The following is a 25,726-nucleotide window of genomic DNA, read 5'->3' on the forward strand; positions in this document are numbered from 1 at the left end:
GCCTCTGAGTCATGTATGCAAGTTAGGAATTTAGTGTAAAGATTGAGGAAGTTTCTTGCTTTGATCTCCTTGATATAAGGAATAATGAGCAATAAATTAGTCTCCAATCCCAAGCAAAAGCAAAGACACAAGAAGAAAAACACAACCCATTTGAGCTAAACTTTGAAAATAAAGATCAGATTCCACAGTTACCCACTTCTAGCTAAGAGAGTAGTTAGGAGATAGCGTTGATTTAGAACTTCCCTTGCTGGCTGTCATTGCATTGTTTGCTTTCCCTCTCCATCTTTCTGTTTACCTTTTACTTCCTTGTTTGTTTCTTATGTGGATGTTGTTTAAAGCTTTTTCACAACATACTTCTGCTAATTTGGAGAACACAAATCATTCTTATGCCAAAACACTTTAATTAATCATATAACCTAGGATAATGTTTTTTTACTAAATTATATATTATTTTATAAACTAAAAAATTATTGATATCTAAATTAGTTTCTATTATTGATAAATAGTTTCTAAATTGATATCTAATTGACTACCTAAGTTTTAGCAACCAATTATTTAGATTCTAAAGTTGGTATCTAAAACTTTGGTATCTAATTAGATATCAATTTAAAAATTATTTATCAATAATAGAAACTAGTTTAGATCACTACAAGAAATATTGATGTTAGTCTCCCAAAAAATCCACACAAAGAGTAAAAGGGAGACACTAAATGATAATAATAATGATAATTAGAGTGAGTTTAGTGTCTCTTTTAGTCTTTGTGTGAGTTTTTTTGGGAGACTAACATCAATATTTATTATAGTGGATACTAATAATCACTACAAGAAAATCATGAAACAGAAACCAATTTGTAGAAACCAAAATAATTAGTTGCAATAGTAACTAAATTAGATAACATTTTAGAAACTAAAAAGAAATTTAGTTTCTAAATTAGTTTCTATTATTTTTTATTATTGTTAAATAGTTTCTAAATTGGTATCTAATTAGCAACCAAAGTTTTTGCTACCAAATTTAGAAACTAAATAATTAGTAGTTAAAACCTTAGTTGTTAATTAGATACCAATTTAAAAACTATTTAACAATAATATAAAATAATAGAAACTAATTTAGAAACCATTTTTTTTTAAGTTTATAAAATGGTCTCTATTTTAGTTCCTATTATAACTAATTATTTTGTATCTAAAAATTAGTTTCTATTTTATGATTTTCTTGTAGTGAATTTTTTAATCTCTAAAATAGTATATAATTTTATCAATATAATAACTAATTATTTTCTTCTCATTACTTTAATTAATGATATAACCTAGGATAATGGCCGTGTTGATGCACCATTAATTAATCAGCACAACACTTTTTTGTTTTAGACAAAGAGAAAAAGAAAAAAGCAGAGTAGTACTTTTGAGGAAATTAGGCATGATATCCAGTGGCGATCTTTGGTTTTTTGTCTTTTACCAGGTTAGTGTACTTTGTTTCTGAAGTTACTAAACTACTGTTTTTGACATTCTGTCATAATAATTTCTGGTAATTCTGGACACTCATAAGTATTCTTGGCATTTAGTCAAAATTTAAATAAACTAAATAAACACAAAGACTTACCTATATTCGTAATTCTACTTTTCTAACACTTGCATCAGTTTAGTAATTTTACTCTTGATTGACCAAAAAAAAATATCTTCTATAAAAAATATGTTTAATTATATTTGTTGCTTTTGAAATTTAGAATTAATCTTATTTCAGTCTTTCAATTTAAAAAAAAACATTTTTATCTATCAAATTTAAAAGGGTTCGTTTTTAGTTATTCGACATTAAACTTGAGGAACTCAAATATTTTTAAAGTTGTTTTCAGTTCCTAATTGGTAATTTTGAAAGATGACTTTTCTAAATTTTAAGAACCGGATTCAATCTAAATTTAGCACACTAAAAACATAAAAAAAAAGTTTGAAAAATATACTACAAACTTAGAATTGTTTTGCAAAATGTTCTTCTTTTTGTATAGATTTTATAACTAGGGTTACCAAAAATAGTTGGAATCCAAGTGTATGAATGCGTTATTTAGGCAAATTGATCTTTTTGTTGGAGGATTGTCTAACTTTGATGATGAAGATCGAATGATGATTTATTTAGAAATTTTTTTGACGTTCAAGTTAATAAGAACTTAAAAAGATATAGAGTATTTGAGATTGAGTGTATAAATATTTATAGGATTTCCGATAAAATATCCAATAATGTGATTACTAAATATTAAGGTGATTAGTATATTATCAAATATTTCACCAATGTCTATTGTAATATGAATTAGTTTGCAATTTACATTTAAATTTCGTCACAATTTTATTTTTTTAAAACGTTGATGAGAGAAGAAAAGTGCATTTAAATTGCTTTTGACATTGATTTTTAAATGATGTAAGACTATTAGACATAGTTTATTTTAATAAAAAAAGATGAAGATTGACTTCAAATAAAAAATTTAAAATATATATATATTTAAATTAACCTTAAGTTTCAGCTGGTAATTTATACCAAATAAGAAAGAAATATAAAATAGTTTGTATATATTTGAATAAAAGAAGAACGAATATAAAGAAAGTGGAATTAAAGTGAGATTCTTTATGGAATTCACATGGAGGAATTTGAGTTTATCAAACATTTTTTAACTCAAATAAACTGTCCAACTATTGCTTGACACATGGAAAGAAAATAGTTGACTTTTATAAGAATTGAATATTTCAAATGATATACATTATAATTTAAAATGAATTAACAATATAAAAAGTGTATAGTATTTAAATAACCATTTACATTATAGGGAATAATAATTAAATTTGATGAGATGAGGTGCAGTTCAGTGTGACAGCACCACCTCTGTTTTTGTTTTTGTAACCAAACAAACAAGATGAGCCGGATTAGAAAAAGATGCGACTATACCATTTTGACCCCTTCTTTATATTTTAATAACCATCACATGATTTTTCTTTACCACCATTACAAGTTTCTATGATTAGATATTGAATAATTGAGCTTCTAAACTTGTATTTGTAAATAGCTAATAGTAAACTTAGTACTTGTAAGGGCTAATACAATACAATATCTATTATTACTGGTTTTTTTCTTTCAGTTGTATTTTTTTTTATGTTTGGATTCCGATTCTTATTTAAGGGTGTATCGGCAAAAGTTATCCAACGTTCAAGTAAGTATTTGTTATTTGGACACGGATAATATTGTGATAAAGACGTAATTTTGTTTTGTTTATTTATACAATTTGTAATGAAGTTTATAATTGATGAATATTTTTATCAGCAATAAACAATGTGAGTCACTTTAGAGGTGACCCAACCCTTATACAAAACACACGACCTTTAATCTTTTCCACAACACACACCTAAATACTTAAAAAAATTCGAAAAGAACCGCCTACAACCCTCTCTCTTATACCCAAACAAACATCAAAACATCATCTTCATACAGACCAAAGGATCAACACACCAATCAGAGAAGGAAAAGATTGCATCCTGCGACTTGGAAGTAACCCAAGCCCATGCCTTTAGTTGCACCAAAGCGAATACTTCCAATACATCTATTACACCCCCTCTAAATATTACTCTGTTTCTATGTTTCCAGATTTCGTTGACGACCGCTATCAAAATCACTCCCCAAACCTCATTTACCGAAACAGACACGTTGTTCAACCTAAACCGAGAGAAATTTAGCAGTGGAACATTATGAAACACACTTTGTTGATGAATCATATTTAATGTAATCATGAGATTACTTGATTTTTCATATTTCTTCTTACCTTGATATATTTACACTGATCGATCAAACGACATCGGATACTAAATGTTATCGGATCATTTGACTCCGATTGATACATAACTATTCTTTAGTTAGCAAGTATGTTACCAAATCTACAACAACAACTCTAAATATTAGAAAGAGATAAATGATAAAGAAAACAAGAAAGCAATACATCAAAGTGAGTGTAAGTTGAAAAATGAAATTGTGTATAATGAGATTAACATGAAGCACAGTTGAGATGGGATAGGGTGTATAATTGGTGTGTGTTGTGAATGGTAGAGTGTGTGATATGCATAGTAACTGAAGTAGGTAGTTGACTAAATGGTAAGTGGGGAGAAGCTTAGAAGAAAAGATAGTGAAAGAGAGATGGTGAAAAAAATGGTGATGTCCTTGTTGTAGTTTTGCAGTTATCGAGTTGCTAAGAGAAAGAATAGGGAACAGTGCCTTCCTCGAGTGTGTCCAACGAACAAGTCCAACCCAATAAAAACAACCCCTTATGACACACTCTCTCTAAAATGCAGTGTGGAGGGACCCACTCTCTCTACACAAACCCTAATTAATAAATCAAATGTCAATTTCAAGCCCCCTAACAACATGATATTATATTTTATGCTTTCTGTCTCAAAGGAATTGGTGCTCTCTGCCTTTGTGGGAGAAAATCCAACCTTTTCTTTCTTTCTCTTCTTTGTTGCTATTCAAATTCACATCATTTTAGTGGAAACAAATTGCTGTAGCATTCCTTTTTTATTTCTAAAATATCATAACTTTCAAATTTCATCACTCATGGTACTAAGTCACATATAAACTTCTTCTATCCACCAAAATCATCAAACTTAGTTAAGGTAAAATTTAAGTAAGATTAATTCCTCTTATTCCCAAATTTTTCACCTTTTCACTCGTGACACTTTTAAAAAAACATTTATTTTTAACGGAGTTGGAACCAAGACACGATTCGAGTTATTTTTCGGTATGTTGGAGATCCCACATCGACTAGAGATTAGAGCTTTTCATTGTATATAAGTGGGTGCAAACCTCAACCTTATGAGTCGGTTTTTTGGGTTGGGTTAGGCTTAAAGTCCACTTCGTAATATGGTATCAGAGTCATTTCGAGTCTATCCTAGCGAGTATTTGTTGACCCTATCCGATCGCTATCGGACCAACCCATAATATATAGTTTCACGCACAATTCTTTCCTTTCTCGTTCTCGTGATCTATTTAGGAAGTACAATCGCGCTTAGGAATACATTATCTAGTATTGATTAATCTTGTTAAAGTAACGGTCTTGATTGTGTCAATAAATGTTGATTATGCAAACCTATTGGGACACCATGACTTTGAAATTTCACCAAAATGGAAAGGGAAAACTTTTCCCACACACTACTTTCGATTTCCATTGATGACCAACAGTTCTTTCTACTTCTGCTTCCCCAAATGCATCCTCACTCCATCATCTTCTTGTCTTCAAGTTAACACAGCATCTTTCTGAGTTTCCTCTAAGCACATTAAATTATTGCTCTACTCTACCTTCATCAAGCAATAAATAATTACTGATTCCGAGGTGACAATGGCAAGAGAAAAGATGAGTGTAATAAAATATAATGATTGAAGGAAAAATGGTCCAGAAAAAACCAGAAAACGTCTGCATAGGGTGTGTGACTATTCAAGCAGTAGCAGTAGAGAGAAGAAAGAAGGGTGGTGAAGGATAGAAAGGAATGCAAACAACAACAAAAACAAGAAACACCAAATCTGCTGAGCCCGAAACCTATATTGAAAAGCAACAAGAGGAAAAAAGCAGCACATCGGTTCCAGTTCTCTGCTTTGGACCTTTCTCTTGGCCCCTTCTCTCCCCTCGATACTCACAACAACACAAACAACTCCAACAACAATCCAACGTAGTAACAAATGAAAACCCTCTCACTCTTCACAACTTCACGTTTCTTCATTCATTCTTTCCCCAAAGTCAAAATACATCACTCTTTTCACAGCTCAAACCCCACACCCCTTTTATTTTATCATTTTCCTTTACATAAAACATAAACACACAAATTTATATATATTGATATCATATATATATTCCAAAACATCATTTAAAAAATATGTTCAAATATACAATTTAAGAAACATATTTGTTGGAAATCTCACATCGACTAAAGATGAGAGTCTTTCATAATATATAAGTAGGTGCAAAACTCTCCTTATTGAGCCGGTTTTATGAGGTTGAATTAGACTTAAAACCCACTTCTTAACATGGTATCAGAGTCATTTTCGAGCCTATCCTAACGAACATTTGTTGGGTTTATCAGGCCACCCGCCATCGAACCGTTATCGAACCACTCATAACACATATCTCCACGCACGAGTTGGTAACCTCGGCGTGAGGGTGTGTTGAAAATCCCACATCGATTAAAGATTAGAGTCTTTCATAATATGAGATTGTCCTTCTTCACAATATTTAAACATAGGAGACATGTCCGAATATACTAGAGGTCATATTTTATAACTAATCTCTTGGTCTACCATTTTTATTTACAAAATTGATAACTTAGTATTATTCGACCAAATCTAACGTTGCTGTCCCACACCAATATTGCTTCACCTTTCACATGCCACACTTTCTTCTTAAACCCACCACTTTCTCTTCCGAAAGCTAGCTAGATAAACCTCTTTCTCTCTCTCTCTCACTGTGCCTGTGTGTGAATGGTGCTGAGAAGAATGGTGCAGGAGCAGCACCGGGGAGAGCAAGAGAAACGGCAACGGTTCTTCATAAACGACAACATAGACATTCTTCGGGAAATCCTCAAACGACTCGACGGTCCCTCGCTCGGTGTGGCGGCGTGCGTCTGTCGTCTCTGGTGCAGCCTCACGCGCAACGACGACTCCCTCTGGGAGCATCTCTGCTTCCGCCACGTCTCCACGGCGTCGGTGCGCGCCGTCGTGGTGGCGCTCGGCGGCTACAAGCGGCTCTACATGGTGTGCGTGCGACCGGTGCTGAGTCGACTCGGGGAGTCGGAGCGAGTCAGGAAGCGAGTCTGGACTCGGCACGAGGTGCAGCTCTCCCTCTCGCTCTTCTGCATTGACAGCTACGAGAGGCTCGGGAGTGGAAGAATCGCCAGCGACGCGTCCGCATCGTCCCTCATGTTCCTCTGCAACACCATCAACGTCTGATCTCATCTCATCTCATTTTTGCTTCCCCGCTATTATTATATTATACACCAAATTTAAAATATCACCAATTTCTTTGTTTATTCTCATCCCTTGATTTCATCATATCATAGTTCAATTACTACATATCAATAAAAAATAATATGTTCCTAATAGTTTTAGCTTCTTCATACCTTCTTCACTTCAAAATCACTTTCTTATTCAGATTATTAGCTTAAGCCCGTTTTATAAGTGCTTATGGAACACCCAAAACCCCATAAATAATTCACTTTTTTCCATTTACAATGTTAACAGATTTTACAGTAACTTTAACCTTTTCACTTTTTTCTAATCTCTCTTGTTTCGTCTTCTTTTTAATTTGTCTCACTCTGGTGTATTCTTGTAACAATTTGTTCCAAAATATTAGTTAATTACTCATATCAGCATCAATCTAAAATCACATTCATTATATATAAAGGTAGAAATATAGTTCGTTTATTTGCCTTAGAATCGAATTGAACAGTTTTATAGTAACTTTTTTTTTGAAATATATAAACAAATTCTTGTAGCATGTTATTCATTAAACAAGTCTAGGTCAAATTAAAATTAACTTGAAAAGTCATAATTCCATTCCGTCATCATCCAAATCTCCAAGAATTCAATTGAAAAACTTGTACGAATTTAATTATTTTAAAATGAATGTACATCAAACGCAACGTATAAAAAAAATATGAAGACTTTTAGTTAATATATTTTTTCTTTTAGTCCATTTAGCATAAAGTGATGTTTGTAGTGACCATTTTGAAACCAGAGTTCAACAGCTGTCATGTTTTTTTTTTATATTATGAATCTGAATGGAACAGAGGCAAATGAAGGTGAAAAGTGATTTACTGAAGAAGGTGACAAAAGTAAAAAATGTGAATTTTTTTTGGGTGTGTTGGTAGGTTAATGGTAAGTTGAGAGCAGAGTGAAAGATTATTTTACAGAGTGTGACAGAGAGTGAGAGGGTTGAAGAATAGGAAAAAGAAAAACAAAGTGTCCTTCTTATTGATGGAGACAGAGCAAGGAAAATGAACCCAGTGGACAAAGAAACATGTGACTGTGTGATCATTGACTCAAAGTGTGCATCTAATCCAACCACTTCAATTTTTGGCACAACCAGATTTTTCAAGATTCAACTGTTGTCCTGTTCATTCTGTCCTCAACATCATTACATTAATTTTTATTTTTGGTCCATGGTTACATTAATTTCCTTCTAACTTTCTGCGACCAATGTCTTTGGGCCTTCCACGTTAGCCCAAATCAATATTTCAAGTCCAACTTATTTGACATTGACCACATGAATTCAATGTCAGAACTCAACCTCTTCAAGTTCAAACTTGTAAGTAAATAGAATGACACAAAAAAATATTTTTTTTTCATTTTTTTAATAACACATTTTTCATGTGATACTAAGAGATGAACTTAATTGAGATGTCAAGTCACATAATAATACATAAATTTTAAACTTTAAACCTTATTCAAAGTGAAACTTATAAGTAAATTGTGAAATAGAATGACACATAAAATATTTTTTACTTTTATTTCTTTTATGTAATGAAAAATGGTTATTTTTGTTTGAAATTAACTTAACTGAAATGTAAAATTATATATAATATCATAAACCCTAAAACTAAGATAAAAATAATGTTTCCATTAGTAAGATAAAAGTAGATAGATAACTACCCAATTATACATAATACGAATTTAATGCTAATAAATAAAATTTAATACTTAAAGTCTATTTATTTAATAATATTACATGTACAAATTATTTTCTATTTATTCTCCCTTTTATAAAAAATATTATTTTAAAAAATAAAATAAAATGAGCAATGTCACGAGATGTTCCATGCCCATCACTGATAATTCTCCAAATCATCATCCAACCTTGCACCAACTATAGAACACAGTATCTAACTTCTAACTTCCGCAAAATTTTATAATTCTTTAAGCAGAAATAAAAAAAATTAAGAAAATAATAAAACAAAGGAAATGGTAGTACTAGATTTTTCTAAAAAAGGGAAAAAATGTAATAAATTTGTCATGCAGTCATTAGTGATTACGCACCTACGGTGCACGTTAGCTTGTTCCAACCACCTCAGTAATAACAGCGTTTACTTGCTCAGAAAATTATCATCATTTTATTTATAATAATTCCTATTTTATTTGCAACCTTCTCTTTCTGATCGGCGATTGTCGGAAGCTCCTATTCATCGCCGCCACCTTGCGCCGAATCGGACCCACTTCGGATCCGGGAGCCACCCGAACCCTTTCTTCCCGGGTTTTGTTTCTTTAGCAAAGGCCTCACCTTTACCATTTACCACACACCACTGTGTCCATACAAATCGGGTTTTGTGTTTTCCTGTTTTTAGCGCAGCAAGCGAGATTCACACTCAATTTTGCCCCAATTTCAAACTACACGTGGCGATCTGGCTCTTCTTCAACACCCCATTACCGCTCCAATCTCAGTTAGTTTTTTTTTTTTTTGTTATTATTTAAGTTTTGTGCCTTTTCTTTTGCATCTGGGGTTTTGGGTTTGAATAAATTTTTAGTAAAGATTTTGGGGGGTTTTTGTTTTGGGTTTTCGATCTCTCCGAAAGTTGTAGGGTTTGTCAAATTTAGCGGAATTGGGTGCTGACTGAAAGATGGGTCACCTGATTAATGTTATATGGATTTTTGAAATTGAAAGATTTAGGAAAGTAAAGCTTAATCGTTTGAGTTGTATGTGGAAAATTGAAAATTGTGTTTCAATCAATTAAATGTCACGATCTGTTTCTTTTACTCCAAAATTTGGCGTATGGGGTGGGCTGTGCTTCGTTTCTCTTGTTGGTTCTATATTAATGTTGGTGTTTGTTTCTGTTTAGTTTTATTAGAATGTTTGTGAGTTTTGGTGTTCTTGGATCTTTAGATGGAAGTGATTTGAGTTTTAAAATTAAGAATACTTGTTCTTTTTGTTTTGAAACTGTTAGCAGACATGGAAACGAGGTTATATATGATATCGGAAAAGATGTTGGGCGGGTCTTAGTTTCTGTTTCAAGAGTTCAGTTGTGAAGTGAGTTTTTGTTTCTACATGGAAGCAAACAAGGAGGAAGCACTTAAAGCGGTAGAGATTGCTGAAAAGCGATTTGCTGTGAGGGACTTTGCAGGTGCAAAAAACTATGCTGTAAAGGCTAAAACACTTTGTCCTGGATTGGAGGGTATATCTCAAATGGTGGCCACATTTGAAGTTTACATTGCTTCTGAGGTCAAACATAATGGTGAGCTAGATTACTATTCGATTCTTGGATTAAAACCTTTTGCAGATAAGGAGGCTGTGAAGAAACAATACAAGAAGTTGGCGGTGTTGCTTCATCCAGATAAGAACAAGTGTGTGGGAGCTGATGAGGCATTTAAGCTTGTTTCCGAGGCTTGGACTTGGCTATCAGATAGTGCTATGCGTAGTTCTTATGATCTCAAGAGAAATGCGCAGTTGGCTGGGACTAACCAGATGAATTTGTCTCCTGCTACAGGGGCTGCAGGTTATAACAAATGTTCCAATTTGTCGAGCCCTCGTGGTGGGCTTGACACCTTTTGGACTATCTGCACCTCTTGTAAGGTTCAGTACGAGTATCTGCGCAAGTACGTGAATAAAAAACTATCTTGCAAGAACTGCCGTGGAACTTTTGTTGCTGTTGAAACTGGGGCGGCCCCAGCAAACGGTTCTTTTCCATATTGTCCTTGGTCATATGTGCCAGGAAATGGGTATGGAAGTCACTCATTTGATGGTGTCTCATATGTTCCACCTAGTGCCCCCTATTTCAATGGGAATGGAGTTGCAGGATACAATTCTGGACATGGATATGATTACATTCAGAATGTTTCATTTTGGGGCTCTGCTGGAGTTGTCAATCAAAATGGATCAACTACCTTACCTGCTGATTCTGTTAATCGGGCAAATGGAAATGTGAAGAGGGGAAGACCAAAAATCAAAAGGCATCATCATGTAGCAGATACTATGGTGAATATAAATTCAGATGTATCATTCTCCTGTAGTGAACCACAGGAAGATAAACTAAGTAGACCTGACAAGAAACAGAAAGTTGCTGTGGGAGCCACTTTCAGAAATGGCTACGATGAAAAGGGTTCAAAATGTGCTCTAGAATCAATAGTGTCTAACGGAAATGATAGCACCGGACATGGCCAAAAGCCTTCCTGCACAGTTGAAGTTCAAACCAAACATTGTTCCATGGCACCGGCATTCGATGCAAGAAAATTATTGATTGAGAAAGCCAGGACTGAAATCAGGAAGAAACTGGAGGAGATGAAGCTGTCATCTGAAGCAGCAGCTGCAGCTTTGAAAGAGAGAGAAAAATCTGAAGCTCAAGTTGGTCTAGTTAAAAGAGAGACATGTAGAAAAACATCCCTGAATGTTTCCGGTCTACAGCTAGAGAATGGGAAAGCTGGTCCAATCTCAATTACTGTCCCAGATTCTGACTTCCATGACTTTGATAAAGATAGGTCAGAGGAATGCTTCAGGCCAAAGCAGATATGGGCCCTGTATGATGAGGAAGATGGAATGCCACGGTTGTATTGTATGATCCGCGAGGTCGTGGCTATCAACCCATTTAAGATTCTCATCAGTTACCTGAGTTCCAAAACTGATAGTGAGTTTGGTTCAGTAAACTGGCTGGATTCAGGTTTTACTAAATCTTGTGGAAATTTCAGGGCTTTTAATAACGATGTTGTTGATCATGTTAACATATTTTCTCATGTTCTAAGTCAGGAGAAGGCTGGTCGGGGGGGTTGTGTCCGCATATATCCCAGAAGTGGAGATATCTGGGCTGTGTATCGAAATTGGTCACAGGATTGGAACCGATCTACGCCGGATGAAGTGAGGCATCAGTATGAAATGGTTGAGGTGCTGGATGATTACTCTGAGGAACTTGGTGTTTGTGTTAGTCCCCTTGTTAAGTTGGCTGGATATAAAACAGTATATCAGAGTAATACTGACAAGAGTGCCATAAAATGGATACCCAAAAGAGAGATGTTGCGGTTTTCACATCAAGTGCCTTCTTGGTTGCTGAAGAGGGAGGCTGAGAATCTGCCAGAAAGGTGTTGGGACCTGGATCCGGCTGCAACTCCAGATGAGCTTCTTCATGGTGCTACAGAAGAACCAAACGCTTTGTAGGTTATGCAATAGTGAAACAATTATTTGGGTCGTGCTTTAGCATTCTTCCCACAGTATTTTAGATTTAACTGTACACTAAGTCACACTTGGTTAGAGACCGATGAGACATTAACCACGGATGTTTTAGAAGCTCAAATTTTATTTTGTAATATTTCTCTAGTAGACTTTCAGATTTAGTGATTGCTTCTTCGCTAAAGTTTCTTGGCTGTAACTCGTGAGAGACCAGGACAGATTACTTGTTTGTAACTCTATTCTGACCAGTTTTTACTGGTTAGTCAAGAATTCATTCAATTAAAGGCTCAAACCAATTTTAAATATGGAGACGTGGAAGACATTCATTTCATTGAGTTGCATGTGTATGTTCTCATGTTCTAAGTCACGAGAAGTGGTGTCTGTAAATTCTGGTGTGTGGAAACATACCATACATTCATCAATCACCTTGTAAGCATCATTCTGAGTCATACATAGTTGTTTTAGGCATATCAATAATACCCATTTTTACAATACTTTCTTTACTTTTCAAAGCTGCAGCCACGCATGAAATTGTTAGCATAACTCAACTTTTTTATTTGCTATTCTATTTAAAATATTTTTTCAAAAAGCAACCCACTTAATCTTTTTATATGTATGGGTTCAAATTACTTCAATTTTAAGCAACCTAGTAAATTTTTTCCAGCAAAAATAATTGTTTCCAGATTCTCATTTGTTGTGAACTTTCTTCTTGGCATGGTTACAAGTGAAGGAACTTTTCTGAGAATCCAGTAAGTTGCCTTTCATTTGCAAACTTCATGGATGCTCAATAACTGCCACACCAATGGAGGATTACACAACTTATTAGGGATAACTTGAAACAAGGGATTACCAAACTCTTCCTTTCATAAGTTCCATTACAATAATGTGAAGTCAGAATCTGTTTTTAAACTACCTTTCTCTCTTTCCTTGCACTCAAAGAATTTGAAACATTTTGGAAAAGAATAAAAAATGATCTATATATCTTCATTTTTTTCTTTGGACAAGGTTACCTTTTCATCATATCCTTCATATGTTTATGTCCCAATTGTCCTTCATTTCAGCCTACCAACTCATATAGCACTCAACAACACCTCTTTCAGATCATAAACTCAACAATCTCCACAAATACATAATTAATTCAGAACTCCTCACAATATTTTAAAGAGGTAAGGTTTCATATTTTTCTCAAAATCCTAATTGCAAATTTCTTTAGATCAGATATTCAATATTCCTAATCAATGATATTGTTTCTTGTAGCAGACTTCGAACCCTCTTTCTGACCAAGTCACCAATTATTGCAGATATATCACCAATATTCTGAATAGAGAGGTAGGTGATTCAAACTTTCTTATTTTTTTTATCTCCTATCCGGTTGCATTTTCTTTAATTTTAATTTTCCCTAATTTTTCTTCGCTCAAGGATTAGTTTTCCAATTTTATCCATTTTCTAGAGTGAAATTAGGTTGAGATTTAAATATATAATGAGAATTAAATCTAAATGATTAATATCTTAAATGGAAAATATTATGTTTTTATTATATAGCCAACTTAATCATTATACATATATATTTTGTAAAAGTTAAATTTTGAACTAAAACTTAGAAGTATTTTTTGGCGTCATCACACTTGTGCAAAAACGCTTATTTACTACCGTTAATATACAACGTTTCACTACTAAATGCGGTTTATCAAAACACAATGATATTTTTTAAATTAAACCGGATAAATAGATCGCAGATGTAAGAGGAATCACTGTCTATTTAAATCATAGATGGGTTAGACAACGGTTCTAACCCAACAACCGTTCATCTTATTTTTCCTCCATTCTTCCATTGGTTCATTGCTTATTCTTCCATTGGTTCATTGTTTAAGGTTCTTGTTCATTGCTCCACCATCGCGCTCCGCTTTTCATCTACCGTTGTCCCCATTTCCCTTTACTGCTGCCCTTCATCGTCGTTGCTGCCATCACTTTGAGGTTGGTGTTGTTTTTATTTTTTTAATATTTTTGCCTATATGTAACTAAATCGTCGACTATATCTCAATAGAATAGACTAAATAGACAACAATTTCGAAATTGCTGTCTAATTGCTAAAACTATTGTCTTTTGATTTTTTTACATTAGCCTCAAAATATAAATTTATAATAGTAAAATATAAGTATTCATTTTGATAATTGTGAATACTTTGTTTACATAACCTTAGTTTTTTCTTATGTTTATAATTAATAATTATACATATATACATGTACATATTTTGTAAAAGTTAAATTTTGAACTAAAGAAAACTTGAAGTATTTTTTTAGCGTGATCAAAATTTCAATTTTAAAATATCATTTTATTTAAATATTAAATATTTTATATACATTTTTATTATTAGATAATTTATAAATGTGTAAATACAATAATAATCATAACAATAACATTAGATATTATATTAATGATAACTTTTTAATTAGTTACTTTAGATGATATTTCAAAACAATAGTAAGTGAAAGTAATGACTTTATAAATATGACATTACGTTTAAAATAATTCATAATACTTTTTCGATTAATAATTAATTATATAAAATATAAATAAGTTCTATTTATATTTTGAAAAAGGGTATATTTTATATTTTCAGTTCATTGTTATTATTTATGAAAAAATATTGTAATAAATAAAGACTTCGTAGTTATTTGTTTTTTTTAAATAATATTTAAAAATAAAATTATAGCTATTATTTTTACGAATAGTCGCATTTAAATACATGACTTCTTTTGAAATAAAAATTTATCTTTTATAAAACAAATGTGAAAAAAAATATGAAAGTGTATCTTTTATGCAGTAACACTTTTGTACACACAATAAATACAATACTCGAGCAATGAAATTCATTACTTCTCATTACTTGAGCAACATTGAGTTTTCTGAAGAAGGTGAACAAACTTCAAAACCAAATTTTTTATTCTAGTTAAACTAAAACAAGTATTTTTATAACCTAAACTCACTTATTTTAAATAAAACTTTTAATACCTAACAATTTAACTATCACAATATCTCCTAATAAACAACTCAACACAAATTCAATAAAAAAAACATTGAGATAATCTAACTTATTTCAATATAACTCAGTGAACCATTCTTAATATAAAATATAATGTTTACATTGAACCATTCTTAATATAAACCTAAATTAGTAAAAATTTATCCATTGAACTCGGATGTCACACTCAATCATTCAAACCCACATATCAAATAAAAAAACAAGTAACTCGAGATTTGAAGAAGGAGAAAAAAAAATGCTCAAAATCAAAATTGGAGAATGATTTCTTTTTTTATAAGAAATTACTTTTAAATTTATATATAAATTATAAATTTTATATTTTAAAGAGATAAAATATTTTAGATAAATAAAGAATAAATTTATTTGTATTATATATAATCTTCATTTTTTATATTAAAATAGTGATTTTGTATTTAACTTAAACTTTGTTCTTTAAAAACTTTTTTAAGTGACAAAAACCAGAACTGGGTTTAGCGAACAAGTATTATTAGACAACTTTTTAACGTTGTTACTGTATTCCTCTGGATCGGAAAACTTGTTTGCCATTTAAGTATATTCATATTTTAAATTTGATTTTTTGTGTGGAGGAAGGACAAATATTTAACATTAGAATTTTTTAAAAATTCCATGCCCGACAAAAAAATAGCTTCATGATGAATGAAACTGGTAAAGTAGTACAAAATGTTTTTTCATACAAGAAACACTCTCCGTCGTATTTAAAATTTTATAGTTTATATATAAATGAAAAACTTTTTTAATGTAACCTATCTAAAGTTATGTTTTGATTGGGTATAAAACTCATTCTGAAATATGTTTATCTTATTTATTTTGTAACATCAGGTTAATTAAGTTGAATTTAGAAGGGAGAATTAATGGATATCATTTCTGATGTTTTGTCTGGTATTTTAAAAGATTTGGTGTGTGGGGCTGTGAATCAATTACATTACCCCTTTTGCTTTAATGGTTTTGTTAAAGAGCTTGAACAAGAAGAAGTTAACTTTACTGATACAAAAATGAGTGTAGAAGATCGTGTCACACATGCTCGAAAACAAACCTTAAAAACTGAAGTTATGGATAAGTGGTTGGAGAATGCTAACATTGATGCAGAAGAAGTGAAACGCTTGTTAAAAGAGGCAAAAGCCAAAAACAATTGTTGTTTTGGATACTGTCCAAATTGGATTTTGCGATACCGTTTAGGAAAGAAGTTGGCAAATAAAAAAACGGACCTTCAAAAGATCATTCAAGAAGGTAAACAATATATACAACTTGAACGCACTGCTTCAATTCCTTCAAATACTCTTGATATTCTCACAGAAAAATGTATGAATTTTGAGAGTAGAAAAGTTACTTCCAATAAACTAATGGAAGCACTGAAAGATGATGGGGTTGCCATGATTGGATTGTATGGGATGGGGGGTTGTGGTAAAACCACATTAGCAATGGAAATTAAGAAGATGGCAGAAGATGAGCATCTTTTTGACAAAATTATTTTTGTGCCTGTGTCTAGTACAGTAGAAGTTCCAAGGATTCAAGAAAAAATTGCAAGTTCATTGGAGTATAAATTTCCAGAAAATGAAGAAATGGAGAGAGCCCAACGCTTGTGTATGAGATTAACCCAAGAAAAAAATATTCTTATGATTCTAGATGATGTGTGGGAGAAGCTTGATTTTGGTCACATAGGGATTCCCTCCTCTGAACACCATAAAGGCTGCAAGATTCTCATTACCACTAGATTGGAAGAAGTTTGTACTTCAATGGATTGTCAAAGAAAGATTTATCTGCCAATCTTAACCAATGAAGAAGCATGGACTCTATTCCAAAAAAAAGCAGTTATATTTGAAAACACCCCTGAAACCATCAAGCATTTAGCAAAACCAATTTCAGATGAATGTAAAGGATTGCCTGTTGCCATTGCAGCTGTTGCTGGTAGCTTGAAACACAAAGAAGAGGTGTTATGGAGGGTTGCGTTGAATAGATTGAGAAGTTCTAAGCCAATCAATGTTGAAAAAGGTTTGCAAGATCCCTATAAGTGTTTGCAGTTGAGTTATGATAATCTAGATTCTGAAGAAGCTAAATCACTTTTCCTGTTGTGTTCTGTATTCCCCGAAGATTATGAGATTCCAGTCGAATGTTTAATAAGATGTGCAATTGGGTTAGGTATGGTTGGAGAAGTTAACCCATATGAAAATGCAAGAAGTGAAGTGATGGCAGCCAAAATTAAGCTTGTAAGTTCTTGTCTATTGTTGGATGCAGATGATGAAAGTGTCAAAATGCATGACTTGGTTCGTGATGTAGCCCAATGGATAGCAAAGAATGAGAAGAACATCATCAAGTGTGAAACGGAAAATGATGTAACTTTGGAGCAAAGTATAATAAGATATCTATGGTGTGTGAAATTTCCAAATGATATGGATTGTTCCAATCTTGAGTTTTTGCACATACGAACAAAACTGGAAGTATCTGATGGAATTTTTGAAAGAATGGGAAAGCTTAGAGTTTTGATTATTACTAATCCAGAAGAATACGACAGATTGTGGTTGTCGACAAGGTCTTTCAAAACATTAATAAATCTTCGTTGTCTAGTCCTTCAATACTGGGTATTGAGCGACATCTCATTTGTAAGAGATATGAAGAAACTTGAAAGTCTTTCATTGCATGGTTGTTCATGGCCTCCATTCATTGATATGCAAACTGATGTTGCATTTACACAACTTAAAAACTTGAAACTGTTAGAGTTTAATGAATGTGACATTGAAATAAAGAATCTTGAAGAGATTAAAAGAATCCCACTTTTAGAAGAATTGTATATCATTCAAACAGGATCAAAGCACAATGATAGAAAGTTGATTGAATGCTTTAACTTGTTTAGTTTTACCCAAACACTACAAAGGTATGGAATTGTATTAGGAGAAAATTTTTCTCCTATTTATATACCATCAGAATTTTTCTCTTGTCAAAGAACTTTATTGGTTAATTATTTTAACGTATCAAATGAGGTTATTAAGGGTTTGGCAAATAAATCAAAGGAGCTCTTTGTAGGAAATATTGAAGGAGGTGTAAAAAATATGATGCCTGATATATTTGAAATTAAAGGGGGTATGAATGAGTTGAATAATTTGCTGATAACTAATTGTGAAGAGATAGAGTATTTGGTTGACACCGACAATGCTTTGAGTAAGGTGGGAAATCTCTTCTCCAAGTTGCATTTCCTAAGGATCTACAATATGAAACATCTAAGAGCTTTATGGCATGGTAGTGTACATGGTAATGGCAATGGGTCTTTTGAAAAATTAGAGAAACTACAGTTAAGAGATTGTCCAGAGTTGACATCTCTCTTCATGTATGTTATTGCTCCTGGTGAGTATGAAGTTGGACATTCCATGCAATCCAAAAAATTTCAAAATCTTAAAGAAGTGGCGATACAACGTTGTGGGAAATTAAATCATGTATTCTCACCGAGTATCATAGGAGACCTATCTCAATTGATAGAGCTTAAAATATATAGATGCGATATGCTAGAACAAATAATTGGGGATGTTGTTGATGAAAAAGAAGAAAGAGATGAAATTATTGAGGAATCAAACTACTTCAAAACCACTTCAATTCCACCACCAACCACTCTGAACCGTAACGCAGGTATTTTTTTTCATTTACATCTCATAACCATCTTTAACTCACATTTCTACATTTATTATTTTATGGTGAGAGAATTAAATAAAACTAGATAGACTCACACTTTGTTTTGGTAAATACCTTTTTTTTCTTTAAGAAACATTCGTATTATAAAATATTTTTATTTAGGTGAATATTTTTAATATTTACAGGGATGCAATGTAAATAAGACAACGCAATGTTTTTAAAATAAAGAAGGTTTGTGTAGAATCTTAAAGAGTAATTAGATTGTTAGTGTAATTGGAGAAAACTTCAACAAGTATGTATTGGTATAATTCATTCAAAAAGTGTCATTCAAAAAGTATTAAGTAAAAAAAATGGTGGAGAGGAGAAAAGTTTTGTTAGAAAGGTATGCAAATTATAGTAAATTATTAAAAAGAAATGAATACATTCAATTTTTGAAACCATTTAATCTTGTTGAAGTCATTCTTGCAATTAAGGTCTAAAAGAAAACATGATATAATAAAAAAAAACAAAACAAGATAACATGTACTATACTACGTTAAAAAATTATGTATATATTTTTATCACGCAAAGGTCTTAGTTAACTTTTCTCAATATCAAATATTTAACAATAGCTTTTTATAATTTTAAATTTATCATTTTTTCCTTTAAGCTATTAACAAATTGAAACTGGCTCATTCCTTAAGATCAGAATCTAGATTTTTGTTTGAAATTTAACCAATTAGTGTGTTTCTTATCTTTAAGTTATATTTTTAATGTAATTGGTTAGTTAAAATTGTGAGATGCGTTTTGGGTTTATTTACATTAAAATTGTGAATATATTATCTTATATGAAAAATATAACTAGATTTATTGTTGCAACATTGTATATGAAAAGAAGAGAAATATATTTTAATTTTAATTTGTTTTCATATAAAATTATGAATTATTTACTCAGTTCATCTTTGTTGTAAAAAAAATTATATTTGAGTGTATATAATTAAGATAATTTCATTTTAGCCCTAAAATACTAAACATTTTTTTGTTTCTTTTAGTTTTTATACATATTATCTAATGAATAAAGTAAAATAAATATAGTATCTCTATAGATTAAAAAAGATACAAGTTTAGAACATAGGAACTAAAATTAAGATTAAGATGAATTTTTCATTATTATCATTTTTTTATGTCAGGGTTTGTGGTTTTAGTCTCTGTAGATCAATATTTTGAAAACAAGAATATAAGATGTACATATAAAGATTTAAATAATTAACTCTAATATTTTATTTATTTATTTATAATTGTTTTTCAGGATCATTTACTCTATCTAAGCTTGTAAATCTTCATATATGGTTCTGTCCAATGGGCTCATTGTTTGAGACATCTGTAGCTAAGACCTTGACTTCATTAAGAAGATTGAGAATAATAGATTGTGGTGGTTTGAAGCATATAGTAACTCATGCAATGGATGCATTGGATCCATCTTTGAAGAGATTTAAATGCAATGGATGCTCCCAACTTGTTAATATTAGCACAAATCGCAAGGTACTCCTTATTCCTTTAATTATTAGTTATTAGTTCTTTTTTTTCTAATGTGGATTCTATTTTTTTACATTTTCTATTAGTGCCTTGCAGGATGATATACGGATGATGAGACAACAAGTGAATTTAAAGCTAGAAGATTTGGAATTGATATATCTACCTCAAATGATTAATACTTGGGAGGCTACCAAAAACACATTTTTCCTCCAACATCTCACGTCATTGAAAATAATGGGATGTGAAAAATTGGAAGTAATATTCCCTCCATGTGTGTTGAGATGCCTACCAGAATTGAATAGACTAGAGGTAAGAGAATGCAAGGAATTAAGGCAGATTATTGAAGAGGATTTGGAGGATAACAAATTGTCCAATCCCCTTTCTCTTCAACCATGCTTCCCCAAACTTACAACATTCACTGTTGAACAATGTCACAAGTTGAAATATTTCACCTCTGTATCTGCATCTAATGATTTTTCCAACTTGGAGTTTCTAGTCATTAGTGGAGCCACTGAACTACTACAGTTTAATGAGACAGGAAAAACTGAAGTTGAACTTCCAGAACTAAAAGTTTTAATATTTATACATCTTTCAAAGTTTTTCCAAGAGACTCAATTTTTAAATGTGAAGCATCGTATTGTCCGCAATTGTCCAAAACTCTCTTTGACATCAACAACTACTCTTCAGAAGATCAAACATAACTTTCATGGTCTAGGTAAATAAAATATTATGCATGGATATTTTGCTGCAAATATTACATGTTACAATGAAACCTTTATACATAAAATACTCATGCTGATTTTGCTAAATGTATTCAAATGCAGTTGTGAAATCTGAACTCTTCACCTAACATTTTTAATTGTTTATATAATTAGAGTATAACTGCATTTAAAATAACTCCCTCAAGTACCAAATGATTTATGTTTCTTCGTTCCACTCAAAGAAAATACGAACAAATTAACTATTTTATTCAAATTTCAAACCAAACACTTGTACAAAAATAACACTACAAGAAAATCATGAAATAGAAACCAATTTTTAGAGACCAAAATAATTAGTTGCAATAGTAACTAAATTAGAAACCATTTTAGAAACTAAACAAAAAATTGGTTTCTAAATTAGTTTCTATTATTTTCTATTATTGTTAAATAGTTTCTAAATTGGTATCTAATTAGCAACCAAGATTTTAGAGACCAAATTTAGAAACTAAATATTTGGTAGTTAAAACCTTAGTTGCTAATTAGATACCAATTTAGAAACTATTTAACCATAATAGAAAATAATATAAACTAATTTAGAAACCAATTTTTTGTTTAGTTTCTAAAATGGTCTCTAATTTAGTTACTATTGCAACTAATTATTTTGGTTTCTAAATATTGGTTTCTATTTCATGATTTTCTTGTAGTGTAATGACTGGTATTTTTAATTGTCTACTAATTATTTTCTTTTCCATTTAAAACTTGTTAGTTCTGACAATATAATGATCGTTCCTGGAATGTTGATGTCACGTTATTTTTTTATCCCTGCATTTCATTGTTAAATGAAGTCCTTGACTATGCAATTTTGTTACAGGTTTCAAAAACTCTAGCATTCAAGAGTGGGAGGTTCGTTTCATGATTGATAGAATAAAAGAATCATATGGAGTTTCTACAAGCAACAATGAGTTGCCTTCATCACAGGTCAAAACCAGCCAATCTATTCAAGTTAATCTAGTGAAATGATCATAATAATAATGTCATTAAACTAGAGTATATATACACCACCAATTGCTTCATTAAAATTTTCCAAACTTCATCTCAATCTTTTCTTTATTTTATATGATACTTAATTCATTAATTGAAAAACAATCTTTTCATTTATGATTCATTACTTGCTAAATAATTCACAAGAAAATTAATGGCTAAAATATACTTAAAAAACTCAAGAAAATAAATTATTCCAAAGGTTATCACTAACACAAAGTATTCACGTTTACTTTCTATTCTAATTCAAACATAAGAAGTCAATAACCATTCTTTGTTCTTTAAAGGGGCTTTTACGTTGATATATGTATTTTCATTTCGTCTTTATGACAAGAATGAAAGCCTACTACGAAATTGTGCAATTTCGGATTTCCATAGAATATTAAGAGAGGTGTAAAAGAAGGAACTGCATCAGAAAATACAATGATAGTCACTATTTCAACTCTTTTAGAATCAATTAGATTATAATTAGGCTTATCAGTTACTTTTTAGTATAAATTATATGCATGTTTAAGTGTTGTGTTTAATGTTTGAACATAGTTCTACTTGTTTACAGTAAATTATTTTCAGCTTGAACAGGATTATATGCCAGAAAATACTTTCCCACTTCAAATGAACCAAGAAGATCCACCTACATCTGAAAATAAACCATGTTCTTCACAAGTCAATGATAACAACCAATCTATGTTGGGAAGCACAGCTGAAAAAATTGAAACCAGAATAGAAGAGAAAATAGACAGAAAAAGTGAAAAGATATCAGACATACAAGCGATGGACCAAAATTTTCCAGTCACTTCTTCAAACATGATTGAGGTATTTATATATTTTATTTTAATCTTCTAAAAACCTATACATTAATAAACTACGTGATGGAAGAAATTAAAATAACCACAACATAACGCCAACTTATGTTTTGGAGGTGAGAAATTCATCTCAAACTTATATGGTAACTCTCTTGCATAAAATGCATTTGTTTGTAAAATTAAAAATTACTAGGATTATAAACAGACCTCCTACTATACACACTAATTTTTGTTATGCTTTTTCAATATTTCAAATAAAAGTTGGTGCACAAAGAATCAAACAATGAAACAGGTTTTTCACACCAAGATGCACACAGAGATATAGCAGTAACCACTAAAATTGCTCAAATTATTGTTGTACTAACACATCATGTACGTTATGAAACAATTGTTTTTCAAAAGCTATAACTTTAAAGATATGCAAACACTTCTCTTCCATTCGTGATGCACAGAATATTGAGGAAATAAGAAGACGAAAGAACGAAGACGGGCCTCCATCAGACAGTGGTGTTACTAAAACTTTGTCAGGTTGTGTAGATAACATTAACTTGGGTAGAGGCGTTACAATTCAAGAGTCAAGTGGTGCATATATACTTCCACAAGATTCCCAGGTTGTTAAACAAGATGATAAGATGAATGAAGACGAGGAAGGAATAATTCTTTTCTGGTGACCCTCTACAATTGCAACAACAACTCCAAGCATAAGTTCTTTATCTTGATTTCCAATGTATTTCCAGAAATAGAGCTTCTGATCCTAAATCAAAACTCTAGTCTAGTACAAGCGTTCGAAGGTGAAGGAGGTGTGAGAAAGAGGTCGGTTCATGTTCTTGTGCAAAATTTTCCCAACTTCCTAAAATCCAACTTCTCAACATTATTTTCTTTCAATCAAGTTTATATCAAGAAAGTAAATTACACTAACATCTCCTAAAATCTTGTTCAATAACAGGAAAATCAAAACAGGAACAGATAAGAGACACCATAGAAGAACTATGGTGAATACATATTCAGATGTACCATTCTACGTAGTAACCTCGTACACATATGTTTAAATTACTTCAATTTTAAGCAACCTAGTCAATTTTATTCAGTAAGAACTATTGTGTCCAAATTAGTCAATTTTATTCAGTAAGAATTATTGTTTCCAAATTGTTTAACTCACAGTATAGTATATTTGTACAAAAATATTGTGTACAAATTGTTCCAACCTATAGTAAATCACCCTTCACGTTCGTGGTATTTTTTATTTTGAAATTTTATCATGATTTTGTTCTTTAAGTTTTGAAAGTTTCGGAAGATCAAGAGAAAAAATTATATTATCATTGATTAACTTTTAAATAATATAAGACTACTGGACGTAACACAACACACTATAATAAAATCGTGAAATAGAAACCAATTTTTAAATACTAAAATAATTAGTTGCAATAGTAATTAAATTATAGACTATTTTAGAAACTAAAAAAAAATGATTTCTAAATTAGTTTCTATTATTGTTAAATAGTTTCTAAATTGGTATCTAATTAGCAACCAAGATTTTAACTACCAAAAAATTGTTTCTATTTCATGATTTTATTGTAGTGACAAACTATTATACAAATTATTGGGCTTTTAATGAAATTCTTGTTGGTAAGGACTAGTCTTTATGATTTCTTAATTAATTACATGAGTGCAATAATTCAAATGTTACAAAAAAATCATTAAAATTAGAGACTTTTTTAGAAACAAAAAATAATTAGTTACTATATTAATTAAATTAGAGACCATTTTAAAAAAAAAACATTATTTATTTTTATTATTGATAAATAATTTTTAAATTGGTATTTAATTGTTACCAAGGTTTTTGCTACCAAATTTAGAATTTAAATAATTGGTAGTTAAGACTTTGGTAGATAATTAGATACTAATTTAGAAACTATTTAATAATAATAGAAACTAATTTAGAAACTAACAATTTTTTTAGTATCTAATTTAGTCAATATAACAACTAATTATTTTTTATCTCTAAATTTAGTTTCTATTTAATAATTTTCTTGCAGATGATAATTATATATACACTATACTTAATCTTTAATTTATTAATGTAGTAGATGTATTATATGGATGGTGTAAAATAGTATATGGTTTGAGAACCAAAATGGTTGGAGTTGTTTTAGATTTTGGTTGGTTTGGAAATAAGAAAAGTTAATAAATAAAAGAAAGTGAGAGTTGGAGTTTTATTATATTTTAAGCAAAGAGTAAATAGAAAGCCCAAAGCATGAAAGGGTGAGTTTAGAAGGATAGGGTGCCCTTAGGAGATTCTATATTCTTCACATTTCCAACACAACCATATATATATTTTTCAGTTTTTCTTGTAAATATAAATTTGTAACTAATAATATCGTAATAATTTGAAATAAACTGGTTAGATAATGTTTCCTTTCAAGTTTCTGGTAAATTATTTGGAGCAGGAAAATAAAATAAAATAAAAAATTATTTTGATTTATTATATTTAAAACATAAATTAACTTATTAAACCCTATCCTAATTTAAGTTTGATAGAAATATAAAATGTTATAGAAACATAGCCACAAATGGAGGATCAGACAAGTTATTATTGTAAATACTTTAGGGATAACTTCAAACAATGGATTATCAAACTCTTCCTTTCATAAGTTCCATTACAACAATGTGAAGTCAGAATCAGTTTTTTAACTACTTTTCTCTCTTTTCTTGCACTCAAAGAATGTGAAATATTTGGGAAAAGAATAAAAGATGATCTATATATCTTCATTTTTTTCTATGGACAAGGTTACCTTTGCATGATATCTCCTTCATATGTTTATGCTC

The 25,726-nt window shown here is 31.1% G+C and overlaps 3 protein-coding genes across 5 annotated transcripts; all 3 read left to right on the top strand.

The window, feature by feature from the left end:
* Positions 1 to 6,335: 6,335 nt before the first annotated feature.
* Positions 6,336 to 7,113, top strand: LOC137823354 (F-box protein SNE). Its single transcript, XM_068628454.1, has one exon. It carries the CDS (start codon positions 6,494 to 6,496, stop codon positions 6,959 to 6,961), a length of 468 nt encoding a protein of 155 aa, XP_068484555.1. The 5' UTR covers positions 6,336 to 6,493; the 3' UTR covers positions 6,962 to 7,113.
* Positions 7,114 to 8,977: 1,864 nt separating this feature from the next.
* On the top strand, positions 8,978 to 12,463 carry LOC137823355 (uncharacterized). Of its 2 annotated transcripts, none has more exons than XM_068628455.1 (2): positions 8,978 to 9,447; positions 9,952 to 12,463. In XM_068628455.1, exon 2 carries the CDS (start codon positions 10,050 to 10,052, stop codon positions 12,144 to 12,146), a length of 2,097 nt encoding a protein of 698 aa, XP_068484556.1. In that variant the 5' UTR covers positions 8,978 to 9,447; positions 9,952 to 10,049; the 3' UTR covers positions 12,147 to 12,463. The 2 variants fall into 2 exon arrangements, with proteins under 2 accessions (XP_068484556.1, XP_068484557.1); XM_068628456.1 differs by having other exon boundaries at positions 9,104 to 9,447; positions 9,949 to 12,463.
* A 703-nt stretch (positions 12,464 to 13,166) lies between these two features.
* Positions 13,167 to 24,046, top strand: LOC137825966 (disease resistance protein SUMM2-like). 2 transcript variants are annotated; one of them, XR_011083388.1, is made up of 10 exons: positions 13,167 to 13,324; positions 13,419 to 13,487; positions 14,030 to 14,132; positions 16,042 to 18,837; positions 20,129 to 20,361; positions 20,452 to 21,070; positions 21,928 to 22,034; positions 22,668 to 22,910; positions 23,353 to 23,713; positions 23,847 to 24,046. XR_011083388.1 is itself a non-coding variant. In XM_068631787.1 (6 exons), the coding sequence occupies exons 1-6, from the start codon at positions 16,074 to 16,076 to the stop codon at positions 23,569 to 23,571; spliced, it is 4,185 nt and encodes a 1,394-aa protein (XP_068487888.1). In that variant the 5' UTR covers positions 15,956 to 16,073; the 3' UTR covers positions 23,572 to 23,714. The 2 variants fall into 2 exon arrangements, 1 of the variants encoding a protein (XP_068487888.1); XM_068631787.1 differs by lacking the exons at positions 13,167 to 13,324; positions 13,419 to 13,487; positions 14,030 to 14,132; positions 23,847 to 24,046 and having other exon boundaries at positions 15,956 to 18,837; positions 23,353 to 23,714.
* Positions 24,047 to 25,726: the final 1,680 nt, after the last annotated feature.

Source organism: Phaseolus vulgaris, chromosome 8 (assembly GCF_000499845.2).
Source record: "Phaseolus vulgaris cultivar G19833 chromosome 8, P. vulgaris v2.0, whole genome shotgun sequence".
In the NCBI taxonomy this organism is placed as follows: domain Eukaryota; kingdom Viridiplantae; phylum Streptophyta; class Magnoliopsida; order Fabales; family Fabaceae; genus Phaseolus; species Phaseolus vulgaris.